The sequence below is a fragment of the Fistularia commersonii genome, chromosome 5 (assembly GCF_037954325.1).
Source record: "Fistularia commersonii isolate RoL2024-O1a breed Wild chromosome 5, RoL_Fcom_v1.0, whole genome shotgun sequence".
Taxonomy (NCBI): domain Eukaryota; kingdom Metazoa; phylum Chordata; class Actinopteri; order Syngnathiformes; family Fistulariidae; genus Fistularia; species Fistularia commersonii.
In genome coordinates this window covers 1,084,799-1,100,353 of record NC_141288.1, presented here as the reverse complement: position 1 = coordinate 1,100,353, position 15,555 = coordinate 1,084,799, and the positions used below count along the sequence as shown (strand labels likewise).

The 15,555-nt window shown below is 46.7% G+C and overlaps 1 protein-coding gene across 8 annotated transcripts in view; it reads left to right on the top strand.

The window, feature by feature from the left end:
* Nucleotides 1–15,555, top strand: part of pcloa (piccolo presynaptic cytomatrix protein a) — a 59,309-nt gene that overhangs the window by 11,511 nt on the left and 32,243 nt on the right. For 7 of the 8 annotated variants that reach the window (XM_086146301.1, XM_086146296.1, XM_086146299.1 and 4 more), the window contains one exon: nt 13,056–13,247. In XM_086146301.1, the coding sequence (XP_086002427.1) occupies nt 13,056–13,247 (192 nt within the window). Of the gene's footprint in view, nt 1–13,055; nt 13,248–14,346; nt 15,489–15,555 lie in introns of those variants that run through there. The other variant, XM_086146300.1, reaches the window with a different exon arrangement.

The following is a 15,555-nucleotide window of genomic DNA, read 5'->3' as shown; positions in this document are numbered from 1 at the left end:
CTCGCCCAGGAGGCCGGAGCTACAGAAATAGCCACAAATGAACCGCAGAGTCCAGAACAGAAGCAACTGCAGGGCAACTCTCTCTCTCTTTTACTCTCTTTCTCTCTGGATCCCGTCTTTTATGGCGCCTTTTGTGTCCCTGCTTTCATGCTTCCTCCTTTCAAAAGGTCCTTCTGCTGCACCAAACCACCAGCACCCCTCCACCCCTTGCATGGCTCCATTGGAAAGCCTCAATTCCGGGGATATTTTTAGACGGTAAAGTGTGTTTGTGTGTGTGTGTGTGTGTGTGTGTGTGTGTGTGTGTGTGCAAAAAAAAACAAAAAACATGCAGCGTCTGTCAGTGTTTGTCAATTATGCAAAACAAATCCTCAGACAACTTCTGTGCTCCTATACGGGGCACAGAGCTGGTAGATTTAAAAGCAAAGAAAAAGAGAAAATAACTATTTCTGTTTTATATGTATGGGTCGCCCATGCTTTGGTGGCAAAATAAATCAACTGGATTTCCTGAAGTCATATATTTTTATTCTGTATTTTATTTATGTTATTCAGTCACAACTTAGTACCGTATTTTCAGGACCGTAAGGCACTAAAAGGCGCAGTCTCAGTTATGTTTTGCTATTATTGTATTTAACACACACATAAGGCGCGCCTGATTATAAGGCGCAGGTTTTATATACAATCCACGCTCACGCTTCCCTCTTTAACATTAACGTAACAACAACACACACACAAGAGTACAAGTTTGCGTTTTTAAAAATAGAGCGGGAACTAAACTGAGTTTGGTATTCACATTTTTTTACCGCTAATCGTCATCAATCAAACCCATCTAAGTCCTCATCCTCATAACGCACATACCCGTTCTTTTATACACAATCAACACCCACACTTCCCCCTATAATGTTCTCATGGTGTTCTCTACTAGGCACACAGGGCGCGCCGCACATTTTGAAGAAAATCTAAAGACTTTTATGTGCGCCTTATAGTCGTGAAAATACGGTATTCGGGGGATGGGGGGCGGAATCAAATTTTGATTTGAACTTTCATCCTTTTTCGCAACATACAGTAAACCCTTGTTTTTTGCAGGGGTTACGTTCCAAAAATAACCCGTGATAGGCAAAATCCGTGAAGTAGAAACCTTTATTTTTTTTTTTACAATTATTATATATCCTAATTCAAACTTATCGCTGCTGTCGTCCTTATGTTTTTTTCTTCCTTCTTAATGGAACGAACGGAAGAATCATTCATTCCGTAATGCCGACCTACAGCCGCATAGCTTTTAGCTTCCCTTAGCATGTCCAGAAGTTTAACTTTATCTGCCATAGATAGCATCTTCTGCTGCCTTTTGGGCCCTTTTGTCGCTCCAGAGCGTTTTGTCAACATTATGGGTTTTAGAGAAACTCGAAATGTTAAGAGAATTTGCGCGTGCGTCATGTAAATTTGTCAAGCTGTTTTACGTACGTGCACATATTAAACTGCGACGTTATTGACGCACAGGAAGAGAAGAAGCGGAGTGACTTTTGAGCCAATCAGAATGCAGAACACAATGCACCATGCAAATCCGCGAAGTAGCGAAACCGTGAAAAGTAAACCGCGTTATAGCGAGAGATCGCTGTAAATACATACAGATGCTACGTTTCTACGATGTACAAATAAGAGGGTGGGTGGTTTTGGTCCTGCGATCATCTGGTGCAGTGCTGGGAAGCAGTGTAGATCATGAACCTATGAATATATATCCGTGTATATGTACTTTTTGTTGTTTCCTCATATCAGATGCGGTTGATTTCAGTGTTATTTGTGTAAGATAAGAGAAGCTACAACTTCATTGATCCCAAATTGGGAAATTGGAGACATTTTTTTTTTATTACAGCTAATTGGAATGGTGCCTTATGTCCCAAATGTGTACCGTAAATTCTGGAAAATAAGCCGCTACTTTTTTCAGACGCTTTGAAAACTGGCTTTTACAAGGATGCGGCTAATCGATGGGTTTTTATCGGGTTTTATCGGTTTTATTCCGGTCGCTTCCTTCCACTAACACCGTCGCAGCGGACGAAAGAAACCGTTTCGACAAACCTGCTCGCATTTTACGATAATTAGCCGTTTTGCGCTTTTTGCGTACACACCACTTTTCGGCTTTTCGGCATCTGTTCTGGAACAAAAGAATTTGCGTTCTGGTAGTTTTAGATGTAACCGCCATTTATTGATTTAGAAGTTTTGCGTTTTATTTATGTGCAATTTCTTTATTCTTTTAAAAATGAGCAGGTGCGGCCGATATAAAGGCGCGCTCTTTACATTATATAACAGTATTTGATAACGCTAGCGCGATGCTAGGTTTTTGCTAAACATAAGTAGAAGAAGGATTCTGCACAACTCAATGGCAGCTCATCTCTAATGTGTCCATCCAAGCAGGTCTGGGCAACAACAACATTTCTCTTTTTTCTTTTCTATTGATTACAAAATAGCTTTGAACAAATTAACCTGTCTTTTAGAAACGCAAATGATTCCCCTCCACATCCCTTCCCACTCGTCCTCCAATGCTTTTTCTATTTTATTTTTAAGTGCCACCTTTTTAGTCGCTGAGCCTTCGCTGCTAAGGAAGAGGAAGGGAAAAAAAATAGCAACACCATCATGTTTGGCAGGGCTGAGCCCCGGTGAGACGGAAAGCCACACACACACACACACACACACACACACACACACACACACACATCCTGGCACCAGCCTCATCTAGTTAGCACAGGCTGCTGTATTTACATCCCGCTTGATGACGCTCCCTCACCTCGCTCACCTGCTGCCACGGCAAAGTCAAACGCAGGGACGATTATTTCATTTCTAATCGGGATTTGCCCCGTTTGTTTGCATCTCCCAAGCGGTTTTCGAGGAAAGGCGATCCTCGTCGCAAAGTGCCGGTTGTGCTTGTTTTGTGACCGCTCGGCATGAAATCAGTAAAGGCCTGATAAACCATAAATGGTAGCTTTATCTCTGCGCTGTGGAATAAGAAGGTATAAAAGAGCGGTGACGGCGATTATAAAAACAAACAAACATTGGAGACAGATGCAGAATGAACAGAGGGGTGGCATTAGCAGAAAGTGTGTGTGTGTGTGTGTGTGTGTCGGCGCCAGCTCCACCGCCTGGAGCAGCCGAGGCCGTGACAATCTGACAATCGTGGAAGCATTCGTGACTCACGCCTCCCGAGATGCATTCGCGGCACCTTCGGGCTGGACGTTTGTCAGAGGTTCAGAGCGGATTTACACCAGTCTGCAAAAAAAAGAAAAAGAAAAGAAAAAACCCAGAGCGTACAGGAGGAGGAAGAACGGCAGGAATCACATTAAGCGGTGAAACCAGGAGCCGTCCCGAAGTGCATGATTTGATCAGTCGGCTGGCCGACGATCGCATTTCACTCCTTCCACTCCTTCTTTCCAAAAGATCTCCACTTCCTACCCTGACCTCCAGCTCTCCGAACGCGAAATTCTCGTATTCCTAGCGAAATGCTTGCTAATCCCTCGGAAGTAACTGGAGGTCATTATTAGTGGCCACACAAGGAGGGGGGAGGGGCAGGGTGGTGATCCAGAGGCAAATCCTAGATCCTCGCTCTGGAAATAGGCTCCTCTGAAGCATCGACGTCACTGTGTGTGTGTGTGTGTGTGTGTGTGTGTGTGTGTGTGTGTGTGTGTGTGTGTGTGTGTGTGTGTGTGAAATGATGACACAGGGTTCAGAGGTCCCCAAAACACTAGACTCTCACAACGTATTGCACTATTTTGCACTTTTTGTATTGTCTTTTTTGCACAGTTACAATCAAACCCATCCTCCTGTTACTGTATTCTATACTATTTACCAGGTGTGGGCAGTTATTTTGGCTGGTGGGACAAATTTCTTATTGAATTTTTACGCATGGGCCAACTCGGTGAACAAAATGAAAATTGCAATTTAGATATTTCAATTTTTTGGCATTTTATTTCAATTTTAAAATTAATAATAATTATATAATTAATCATCCATCAATCATTAATCATCCATCCATCCATCCATCCATCCATCCATCCACAAAATTAAACAAAAGGAAAAAACAAGTTTCTAAATTCAATATGGATTGAAAATACTTGTTAAAATATTCAAAGAAAATAGTTTGGCAGGCTGGATGTCCTAAAATGCCCAGGTCTGCTATTGGTGACTTATTTAAATCCATGTATTTCTCCCCTGCTATTGCACAATTTTACTTACTGACTGGATTTGGCACTAAATTGTACAGAAAGCTTTGCTACATTTCAGGTGTTGATGCTGTTAAATACCCGTCATCCTTTCACCAGTACCAGTAGATTGTATCTGCGTGCACTTTATACTCTGTAGTTTGATGTGCACATTATAATTAGTTTGTTAATCTCATGTCACAGCGGGAAAGTGAGAAACATCTTCTCGATTCCTCTGCATGTCTAGTACTTATGGAGAAATTGACATGTGGTGAGGCAGGAGAACGGCGTGCCTCACTTTGTGGCTCTTGGCGAAGGTTTAATGATCGCTCAGCACAAGAAACTTCTAACACACATGCAGTTGTTGACAAAAAAACACTGTTCACTGGAAACGTAGTTCATATTGCAAAAATGTTTCAACATTTTAATAGACAGTAATACGGTGTTAGTCTGGAGTGTGCCGGCAGTCAGCCGTTATTGAGGCTCAACAGTCGGCAGCCTCACCGCACGTTTCTTCTCGGTAAATGTGAAAATCCAGCCATTGTGAATAAAAAACAATCTAAAACTGGTGGAGTGAAATGAAAAATACCTTTATAAATAGAACCATTTCCTTAGTTTTCTTCATTTGACATTTTTTCTTTCCAAGATCTGCAAGTGAGGCACGGCCTCTCCTGCCTCCCCTGGCTGCACGTCACCGGCACGTGCAGCCATTTCTCGTGACTAGAATCTGAGCCCAGACCCGCTCTTTAGCCCTGTTTTGAAAAGATTCGCTTTTCCTGCGGATGCCAAGCCTTCACGCCTTCGCCGGGAGTGTTTGCACAAAGGACCAGCGCTGGGTTTGTAAGAAGCAGTGAGATGTGTTTTGAAACGGGAGTGAGTTTGACATATTTGCAACCAGACAACCCTTCTTTTAGGAGATTGTCAGGCCGGCTACTTGTTCACCTTTAGGAATGAGACATTGCAGGGAGGCCTTTCTGCAGATCCTAGAACCTTTCCAAGAACGATGCTGTTTCTCGGTGCATTCGGACAGCAGAGGAGCCAGGGACCGTGGACCTTCAGCTCCTGGAACCATCTCGGCTCCGACTCCGAGGCGGGGTCTTTCTACGTTTCCGTAGGAAGGCGATTGACGTAGGTGATGGGTGGAGCTCGAAAGCCACGCCCGTTAGCAGATACTTCTTGCAGACCGCGGAGACGCCTGGACTGAAGCTCCGAGCTCTTCTAGGGGTTTCCAGGGCTTGCAGAGGAACGTCTGCATTTTGTTCAGAGTTAGCTAACGGCTAACGGGGCTCTTCGGCCGGTGAACACCCTTCAACCATCCGATACCCCGTGGTTATTATTACCTTCCCCCTCCACGGTGTCAACCTCGGCTTCCTCTTCTTCTGTCGTTTGTTTTTGAACGCGGAGCTTTAGGTGCACGTGGTCCCTCACTGCCTTCGGGAATGCTAAGCTAAAAGGTTCCCCTAGAGGAGGCTACTTCCGGGAACCAAATTGGAGCAGGGCTGAACCAGGTTCTCCCTTGGAGAAGGGAAACACAAGAGAGAACATGAAGATCTGCAATCAAACCGTTCCATGCATATCGATTTTTCATATCAGTACTTTTGTTTTATTTTGTTTTACCCGAGAGTAACAGGTCTGATGGAGAAATGCAATTTCTTGAATAATATTAATTAGTCATAACTCCAACGCTGGCAGGCTTTTACTAAAACCGCGAATGGAAAAAACAACCGCATACCGATCCATTCCGGAACAAAGAGAGCGGAGATAGACCCGAGCGGATACGCCACTCCTTCACGCAACGCCGCCTCGCTGCTCCGGCTTTCGGGCCGGACAAGCGTGAGATTGCGCGGCGGCTAACAATCGATCGATTCCGCCCAGCAGTCTACTGGCCTCCGGCCGGCTCCCTCCGACCTCGGGCCCGCCGCCGCTCTCCTCACCTTCACTCTAATTAGGCAAATGGGAGTTACATCAACATCGGAGCGCAGGATCCAAAAAGGGGCGATTGCCATCATCAGGACATTTATCCTGGCTGGACGTTCATTGCAGCAAAGATCTTTTTTGGCTAGCGCGGGAGCTGATGCCGCGCTGTTTCGCCGGCCCTCCGGTAAATTATAATTAAATTGGCCACTCAGCTGCACTCATCAAGCGGAAAAAAAAGGGCAGCGACTTCAAGACTTTAATTTCAGCGATAGCTTTACAGTTGGACCGAGTAGAGAACCTGGCAGCGCCCGGCGATTCAATGTCCATATTTTACGGTGCGGCGAAGATTATACAGGGTATTTGGAATACACTTAAATAACAGTACAACGCAGCTACATTCAGTAGATGTAAAATATACACTCCGTGAAAAGCAGCTCGCACAGATTAACCTGCGGTACTTTATTTCATAGCGTGCGAGGAAAAGAAAAATCCAAAAAGTGATTTCCCCGGATCCTTTTTGATGACGGTTGCCGGGCAACCGGCGGATATGAGTGTGCAGCTTTTGTTATCGGCGCCGGTGCGCCGGAGCGCCGGAGAGCGGCCGCGACTATTTCGATCTGAGTTTCATAGCGTGCCAAAGCGGTTAACACCTGGACCCGTCAGACGCCCGGGGTCACTTTGAGGAGGCTCCCATCCTCCCGTCGGCCTCTCCGGACGGAAATAACTCTTTTAATATAAATGTACTTTTCCTCCGAACCGCCCGGGATGAGTCGTGTTTGGAAACAGTGCGGCCGAGCCCACGTTTATTTAAAGCGGTATTCGTTTTAAACATCGCGGGGGCGGCAGAGCAAGAAGGTACCTGGTTCGAGTCCAACAAGAGGTTCTCCGAGTTCCTCCCACAGTCCAAACACATTTGTCGGAGACCCTGAATTGTCTCGGTTGGAAACAACCCTGGCCAAAGTCCGGCCCGCGGGCCGAATGCGGCCCGTGTTCAAATTTACAAAATCAATACCGATATCAATCAATGCCAGCACTGCTGACCACATGTAATATGTAATGTTTCATCTTTCTAATCATTTTTGTTCCCAGACAGACCTTTTCCTTATTTTATGTGGTATTCAAATATGAAAAACAGTATCATTTTGGTAAATACTTCAGATTTGTGTTTTGTTCTAAGACAGAACAATGAAAGCCTTTTGCGATACAGTGATCCCTCGCTATAACGCGGTTTACTTTTCACGGTTTCGCTACTTCACGGATTTGCATGGTGCATTGTGTTCCGCATTGTGATTGGCTCAAAAGTCACTCCACTTCTTCTCTACCTGTGCGTCAATAACGTCGCTGTTTAATATGTGCACGTACGTAAAACAGCTTGACAAATTTACATGACGCACGTGCAAATTCTCTCGCCATTTCGAGTTTCTCTAAAACCCATCATGTTGACAAAACGCTCTGGAGCAACAAAAGCACCTTGCAGGGCCCAAAAGGCAGCGGAAGATGCTATCTATGGCAGATAAAGTTAAACTTCTGGACATGCTAAGGGAAGCTAAAAGCTATGCGGCTGTAGGTCGGCATTACGGAATCAATGAATCTTCCGTTCGTTCCATAAAGAAGGAAGAAAAAAACATAAGGACGACAGCAGCGATAAGTTTTAATAAGGATGCAAAAAGGGTTGCAACTGTCCGCAATTTTTTTCATAATCATTTTTAATTTTCTCCCATTTAATCCAATTCCTTGGGTCGCGGTGGGCGGAGCTAATCTCCGCCATGTGAAGCCTTCTGTTCACATTGATGATTAAAATTATGATTTGACAGTACAGTGCAGAAGTTATTTGTTGAAAAAAACGTTTCTAAAGTACAGTACTTTAATTTGTGAAACAAATGATTGAGCCTGTAAAATGATTTGGTCTTTCTTTTTAATGTATAATAGAGTATTTAATTGTATAATAATTGTAAAAAAAAAAAAAAAAAAAAAAAAAGGTTTCTACTTCATGGATTTTGCCTATCACGGGTTCTTTTTGGAACGTAACCCCTGCAAAAAACAAGGGTTTACCGTAAAAAAAAAAAATCATGAAATAGTTAATTTGCATTAAATGTTAATGGCCAAATGGTCGTCCCTTACACACTTGCGGGCGTCTTTGCAGGACTTCTTACGCCCTGCAGTAAGACATTGGACATGGGTCTCTATGTGATGGATCCAGGTTGAACCTTAGATGGGGTCCGTCCTCTCCGTGACCCCAGGTGAAGGATAAGCAATATGGACAATGGATAACTGAACATTGTGGGTGGCCTGTGTGTGTGTGTGTGTGTGTGTGTGTGTGTGTGTGTGTGTGCGGTGACCTCGCGAAGCAACGTGACTCCTCGTCCCCAAAAGTCACGCCCGGCGATGGCGTCCAAACGCGGCTCCCGGTGACCTCGCAGCGATCGATGGGTGGATTTACAGGGCGATAACGTTAAGCTCGCTGGCAGTTACTGCCGGTGAGTCACCCTTAATGACCGTCAGCGGTCTCTCCTTCCGCCGTCACTCCATCTTTGACCCTTTCTTCTGCATCTCCCATCCATCTCGTCATCTCCGCGGCCCTCTTTTTTCAAACACATCCTCCCTTTCTCTTCGCTTCCCGGCTTCCTTCTCCTCCCGCCCGTCACTCCGATCCCCCGCTGGATCCTCTTCCTTTCCGACTCGCCGCGCCAGGTCCTAAATTTAGTCGCTTTAAAGCTCTCGCCGGATCTTGTGTCTTAATCAAAGAGCGGCGCCCGCTTTCACGTCATTCCAAGTCCCAGCTGGGAAACCGTAACCCGGCTCATCTCTCAATATGTGCTTGTATCTATTTGGGTTTCTGCGCTCGGAGAGGCGGTTCCGCTCGGTCGAGAAATCGGGCGTGTTTGCCGGATCCGTCTAAATTGGTCCGCGTCTGAAGTCGCGCGAGAGTCGTCATCTGGGTCGAGGCGTCGTTCCCTTTGCGAAGCCTTCCACGCTTTCAGACGGATTTTGTCCGTGTCGTTGTCGGTTGTGGCTGATATCCGTGCGATGCCGCAAAACGTCCTTGTAGGGCGGCAACGATTTCATGAATCATCCTCGCCGCGCTCTGCAGACGGCAATGTCACGGCGATGCGAAAGCCGCGGTATCCGAGTTATATTCCTGGAAAAAAAAAAAAACGCCCTTCATCCTTGCAGATCCCCTTTTTATAAATGATTTTTTTTTTGAATGTGAAGGTTTTTGGGAAGGAAACATTTGAAACATCTGCAGCCTCCGAAATGAATTTGAAGGAAAAAGCCAGTCGATAGACTCCCCTGAAGCGGACCGAGGTTTTTTCCTTCAGTCCGTCGGGTCAAACTATTATCGAAGGCAAAATATTTAATATTGCATCTGAAGGATGGGTTATAGATCGGGGACGGGTCAAAATAAACTCAATGCGTAACGTAAAAAACGGACTCAACGCGAGCCACAGAAAACACCGCAGCACCAGGTAGCGTGGGGAGATCGCATGTTGTCAAATTAGCTGTTAGCCTAGCATCCTTCCCCGCTGCGGCATTGACGTTCTTGATTGACAAACGGTACGGCCAATCCGAGATCTCGATCTGGAAAAAAAATAATGACGTTTACTAGTTTATTAGTAGTCTTTTACAACATAAATCATTTTATATTGTCAGATTAAGACACCCACATTATTCCATCAATCAATAATCAAACTATCAAACTAAGTGAAAAGGAAAGAAATCATTATCAATTTGTTGTTTTTCTGGAAGGCCATCATTAGCATGCCGAGCTCCGTGACATAGATTGTACTCTTGGACAACTGATGCTTTTTCTCCTTGAAGCACAAACATTTATTGGCCCTCTTATCTTTCTTGAACCAGCCTTCCATCTGCATCAACGTTTCTCTGCCCGGATATTTAGGAATCCGTCGTATTTCTGAATTCCACTTGTTGAAAATGGTATTGATGTGCACTCTAATGCCGTCACTTCGTAACATGATCGGCATGCATTGTAGGAAATGCAGTTTATGGCCAATGCAAGCGTTCGACTTCTTGATTTGAAGACAGAACTTTTAAGACGTTCTCGCGGGACATGGTGGGCCACATTGGGCCTTGAGTTTGACACGTGCGACGTAGGGCAATGGCCAAAAATGCACAGAATTATATTGTGCCAAACATGTTCATGCTGCTGTGCAAGGGAATACATGTTTTGAAAATAAGCAGAGCCGAGTTGTGAGTGGACGCGCTTATAATTGGCCTATATTCTTTCAAATATAAACCTTAAGGGGAATAAAAAGGTAAAATAGCACGCTACGAATGGCCGACATGTATGCCAATAATGTACTGTGGATGATTTTGACTTGGTCATCGTAAAAGGAGCTCGCAAGCCAAGAAAGTGTTATAGATGCTCCTTGAAGCAGCAAGAAGGTCCCCGGCTGGGTTCCCAAGGTGGCCTTTCCGAATCTCCACGTTCTCCTTGTGTGTGCTTGGGGTTCCTCGGGTTCCTCTGGTTTCTCCGCAGTCCAAACTCATGCAGGAGGTTGATTGAAGACCCTGCATTGTCCAGACGTGTGAAGGAGAAGGTGGAAGGTCGTCTGTGACTCTGAGCGCCGGACAAGTGGTACGGATAACGAACAAACGTAAGGTCAAACAAATGTAGCTCGGAGTTTATCCCAATCTTTGGCGGTCATCTGATGTTTTGTGACGACTAGTAGTCCGAGCTTGAGTTGATATGTCCACTCCGTGAAATCTGTGTTACCCCTTGGACCGATTTGTCCTAAATACCAGTTCCGTACCAAAGTGTCCTTATTTGATGGACTCAAACCTGCCGACTGGTCTTCACTAGACGCACCATTCAAATGCCACTGATGGAAATGTAAAGGTCCTGATGTTTCCCCCAAGGAGGAAGCTGTTTCTTTCCCCTAAAAGAAACAGTGTCCGGTTAATTTTTTCCTCCAAGGAAAAAAGATCTCTTTGCTCGACCGTCTCGGTTTGATCGCACGGTTCGGGGGAAACCGGAGAAAGAAAGGCTTCATAGATCCCCGGAGCCGTCAGCTGCTTATTATGTCCTAAACCCAAACACACATTCAATTAAAAATCACATAAAAAGATAATTGCGGTAAATCCTCCCATTAAATGTTGCCCTTGTTAATTGAAAATAAATTAGGTGTGGAGTTGCGCCCGCTATGTACAAACTAATAAAAAAGAAATAAACAAAAAAAAAAAAAAAAAAGAGGTGGCTACGGGCGAAACCTGGCATCTCTGATTGGCTGAGGATCAGGGCCGAACGCTAAACGCCTTGTCAGCCTCACAGCGTGAATCTCCGCGAGGCACGTAATGTCAGGAGAAAACACATTTCGGACGGCCACTTATCAGCCGGCGCTTTAATTAATTCCCCGTCTTTGGCGTGGAGTTTTCTCTCATTTACGGGAGGAAATGTCACGGCTCCTCGCGGCGGCTGCAGAAACTCACTTGACCGAGCGCGGGGGCGGTAAAGGCTTTCACCGCCAGCTCTGGATGTCTTGATAACATCGGCGATGACAGGCTCTGAAGAGGTCGAGGCCGGACGGACTGCACGGCCCAAGCCGGGTTTTAAGCCCGTCCTATTGGCTGTCATCGCCCCGGCTGAAGTCGTGGAGCTAAAGGAAAGCCTGCAGAATGCTTTCGCAGGGATGGGCGGCGGTGATCGGGCCTCTGAAAACAGAAATTAGGGACTCCGAAGTGTCCTCCGGTAAGACGCGAACCCCGGTTTGCTCTGGTTAGCGCCCTGCACGGCAGCTGAATCCGGTATTGGAGCGCTTTGGAGATCATTAACATCTTCATCAACTTTATTTGTGAAGCAATTTACACAACCTGCGTTGTGCGGCGGGGAACGAAACACATAAAACAAACGATAAAAAGAAGAAAATACCAGCTGAAAAAGGCGCAGGAGGGCACGGACAACAACCTCAAATCAGTAAAACAGGAAAAATAAACTTAAAGTGGAAGAGCAGCTACCATGAGATGCTAGCCTGCTCCTGCGGCTCAACTATTCTGACATTATCATTCATTATCTGCAGTTGCTTGTTTTGAGTTTTCATCATCTGCCGCTGCTGGTTAATGTGCGTCAGGGTTGGTGTGAGACGGAAACCACGTCGCAGTGAATATTGATGGAAATGCACCTTCCTAGATATTTAATGCAGACATTAAAGAACACGCTCTGGAAGCAGAGTCCCTGTGGAGGGATGCGATGCGATGATGCAAGAAGCACACCGGTGTTATTAATTTATGTTTTTATCTTTTTATTTTTTTACCCGCCCGCAAACACACTGTATTGTGGGAAAAAAATAAAAAAATAAAAAAAAATCCACATAGATGCAAATAGCCCACTGAAATGTGGACGTGCAGATTCCTGCCTCTTTCATGCTGCACATGTAAAAAACAGGCGGTATATTCATAACTATCGTCATTTCCGGAGTATAAGCAGCTACTTTTTTCACACGGGGACTTAAACAACGACGCGGCAAGTTTATGGATATTTTTGGGCCAACGAGCTTCACGCCGCCAAAAAATTTATCGGACAAATGAAATGACCGTGAAGCCGTTCATTTCCCAACACGACGACTTTAGGGGAAAAAAAGCATTTCCAGTACGGATTTGTGGATGCTACCGCTATGTGTTTAATTAAAAGTAAAAAGGAAAATGTTTGCGTGTGAATATCTCATGTTCCAACATGGACACCTGCGGCCTCTAGACATGTATGCTTTAAATATGTACACACAGATTTTGTTATTTTTCTATTCAGGTGTGCTCAACACTACAGTAAATTACAGTAATACTCAACTGCATGGGGCGTCTTGTGTCATGTTGCTGCGTGACGGGATTAAAAACAAGTCGAAGGATTTTGGTGATTCCCTCGCGAGCGCTCCGCGACACATGGATCCTCATTTTCTACAAGACTGATGGGAAAAGATGTTGTTTTGTGATCTTATCTTGCAGAAAGAATGGCTTTGCCTCACCTGTCAGACCCAGAGGTCGGCGTCCGGCCGGCCGGGAGACGAGCCGCCGCCGGCGTCATCGAGCAAGACGGAATCGGCTCCCGCTCCCTCCTCCACCCCTGACCCCACAGCTGTAGCTAGTGTCCCTGTAGTGCGAGCAGCAGACCCGTCCCTGCCGGCTTCCGAGACCAAGGTAGCGTCCGCGACCACGGCCGCTTCACACGAGCGTGACCATCCTCCGTCTCTTAGTTCGCCTCCTCGGGAAGCTCAGGAACCCCCGCGGGACGAGTCGACCTCCGAGCCTGTAGGCGTTTCCAATCCAGAGAGCGGAGATGCCGCCCAAACTTGCGATCCACAAACTTCCGCCTCTGAGAGTATCGGAGAGGATGGGCCACATCTTGATGTGGAACCATCTAATGTTGTGCAAATCTCAGTAGTTGAGGAAAAACAGGCAGCTTCAGAGGATGAGGTGAATCTCCAGATAGAGCCGGAGCAGAAAGCAGAGAGTGCTGAAATCCCGGCTCTTGAGCAACAGCAGGCCACCCCTGAAAAAGGGACCGGTGACCCCCTGCTCCCTGTGGAAAGCCAGGATCCAAACCTTGCAGATCAAGCCAGTTCAGACAGTGAAGCGGTACCTGCTAGCGTAGCAGCAGACCCAGATCCAAACGTTGCACGGAGTGAAAGCGCAACTCCCCTGCCAGCAGATGCAGGAGTGGAACCCAGCCCAGATAAGTCTCCAGAGGTGACAGCGAGTCCGGTAGGGTCCAGTAGAGATGAACCGACATCCGTATCTGAAGAAGTCACAGGCGAAATTAAAGATTTTACAGATACAAAAGCAGCAGAGGAGACAGGGAAAGGCGTTGACGCCGATGATGCCACCGCTAAACCTCTTGCAGAGGAAGCACAGGTGCAGGGAGAGCGTCAGGATCCATCCGGTGCGCCTTCGGATATGGAACCCGAAGGCCTCGGCCCCAAAACAGAACCAGAAAATGCTGCTCTCGTCGTGGAAAACGAAGCAACAGCAGGCGTCCGTGCAGAACCTCAGACGCACTCCTTCACAGAAGATGCTTCGCCTCCTCCGGTGGAGGCCCAGACGAATTTAAGTCTCGACTCCGATAAAAGCGAAGCCCCTAAACTCCAGGAGGGTTTCAGAGGAGAGCTGGAAAAGGGCAGTGAATGTAAGAGTCCCTCGGTGGTCGCAGTTAACGCTCCTGTCTCGGCTGCGGAGGAAAAAGGTCAGGCTGATAAACTAGAAGACAAACCGGTAGTGAAGGTGGAGGAGCTCGCCTCCCTCGATCAGGGAAAAACACCGATTCCTGACATTCCGGCTGAGAGCGAAACCTCGGCTCCGGAGAAAGAAAACAAAACCCATTCGGAGCAAATTGCTAGCTATTTTGAGGAAAAGTCAAGTGAGACCGAGGAGGCTGCTGAGGTGAGGAATGAAGAAAAACTCACGGTGGAAGAGCAGAAGAGTGTTGTAGAAAGGGATGTCGAAAAGGCAGGGATCGAGGAGAACGTCGCGATGGCACAGGAGCAGAAAGTAACCGATCAGGAAAATAAGCAGAAACCTCTTGAAGAGGATCTTAGCAAGGCACAATCAAACCCAGAAGGGGCTTCCTCTGAAAATCAAAACACTTGTCATGAGAAAAAGAAATCAGAAGGAGGAGAAGGAGTCCTCCAGGCCGCTAGTGAAGGACTTCCAGAAGCAGAGACGGAAGTCCTTGCCGAGGGAGAACCAAGAGCTGCCGAGGAAAGCCCCGATCTGATCATTTCATCGCCGGAGAAGTCGTTTGAGGGGAAACGATCTGCAGGCGCGGCACAAAGAGAAGAAAAACCAGGAGGTACTTTGTTGAACGGATGTGACGAAGCGGTGGTTACGTCCACTCCCCCGACGCCCGAGACCAAAGAGCACGAAAAGATCGACTTCCCGGAGTCAGTTCAGTGTGAAGAGCTGGTGACGTCCGTTAGCGAGACTCCAGTTACCGATGGAGCTTGTGAGGATTCACCCATCCAGACCCAGACAGGTGCTAGCTCACAACAGACAAACGAAATTAGCGCAACTCGACCCGAAATGGAAAAAGAGGCGTCGCCTCCGAAAGGCGTTGACGAGAAACACCCCGAGGAATTCGCAGGAGGGAACGCGTCAGTCGCAGAGAAGGAAGAAAAAGTTGACAAAGAGGAAGTTCAGTCGCTGCGCGTTACCGGCAAGATCCAGGAATCTATTTCGGTATCCGAGGCGAGTGGCAGGGATGACGCGCCGGAATCTGATGTAGAAAAGATCGCGCTTGAAAACAGAAGCGTGTGCGCGTCGGTAGCTTCGCTTCCCGTAGCAGAACCTAAAATCCCCGCCGCTGTAGATGGCGAGCAGGACCCGGGTGCGAAGGAGGAGGATGTCGTCGTGGCGAAACCGAATGATGGAGATGCTACTGCTGAGGTGACCAAAGTGTCTAGCACTAGGGGTAGTATGTCAGCGGTTGCCGGTAGTTACAAATGGATTGTGC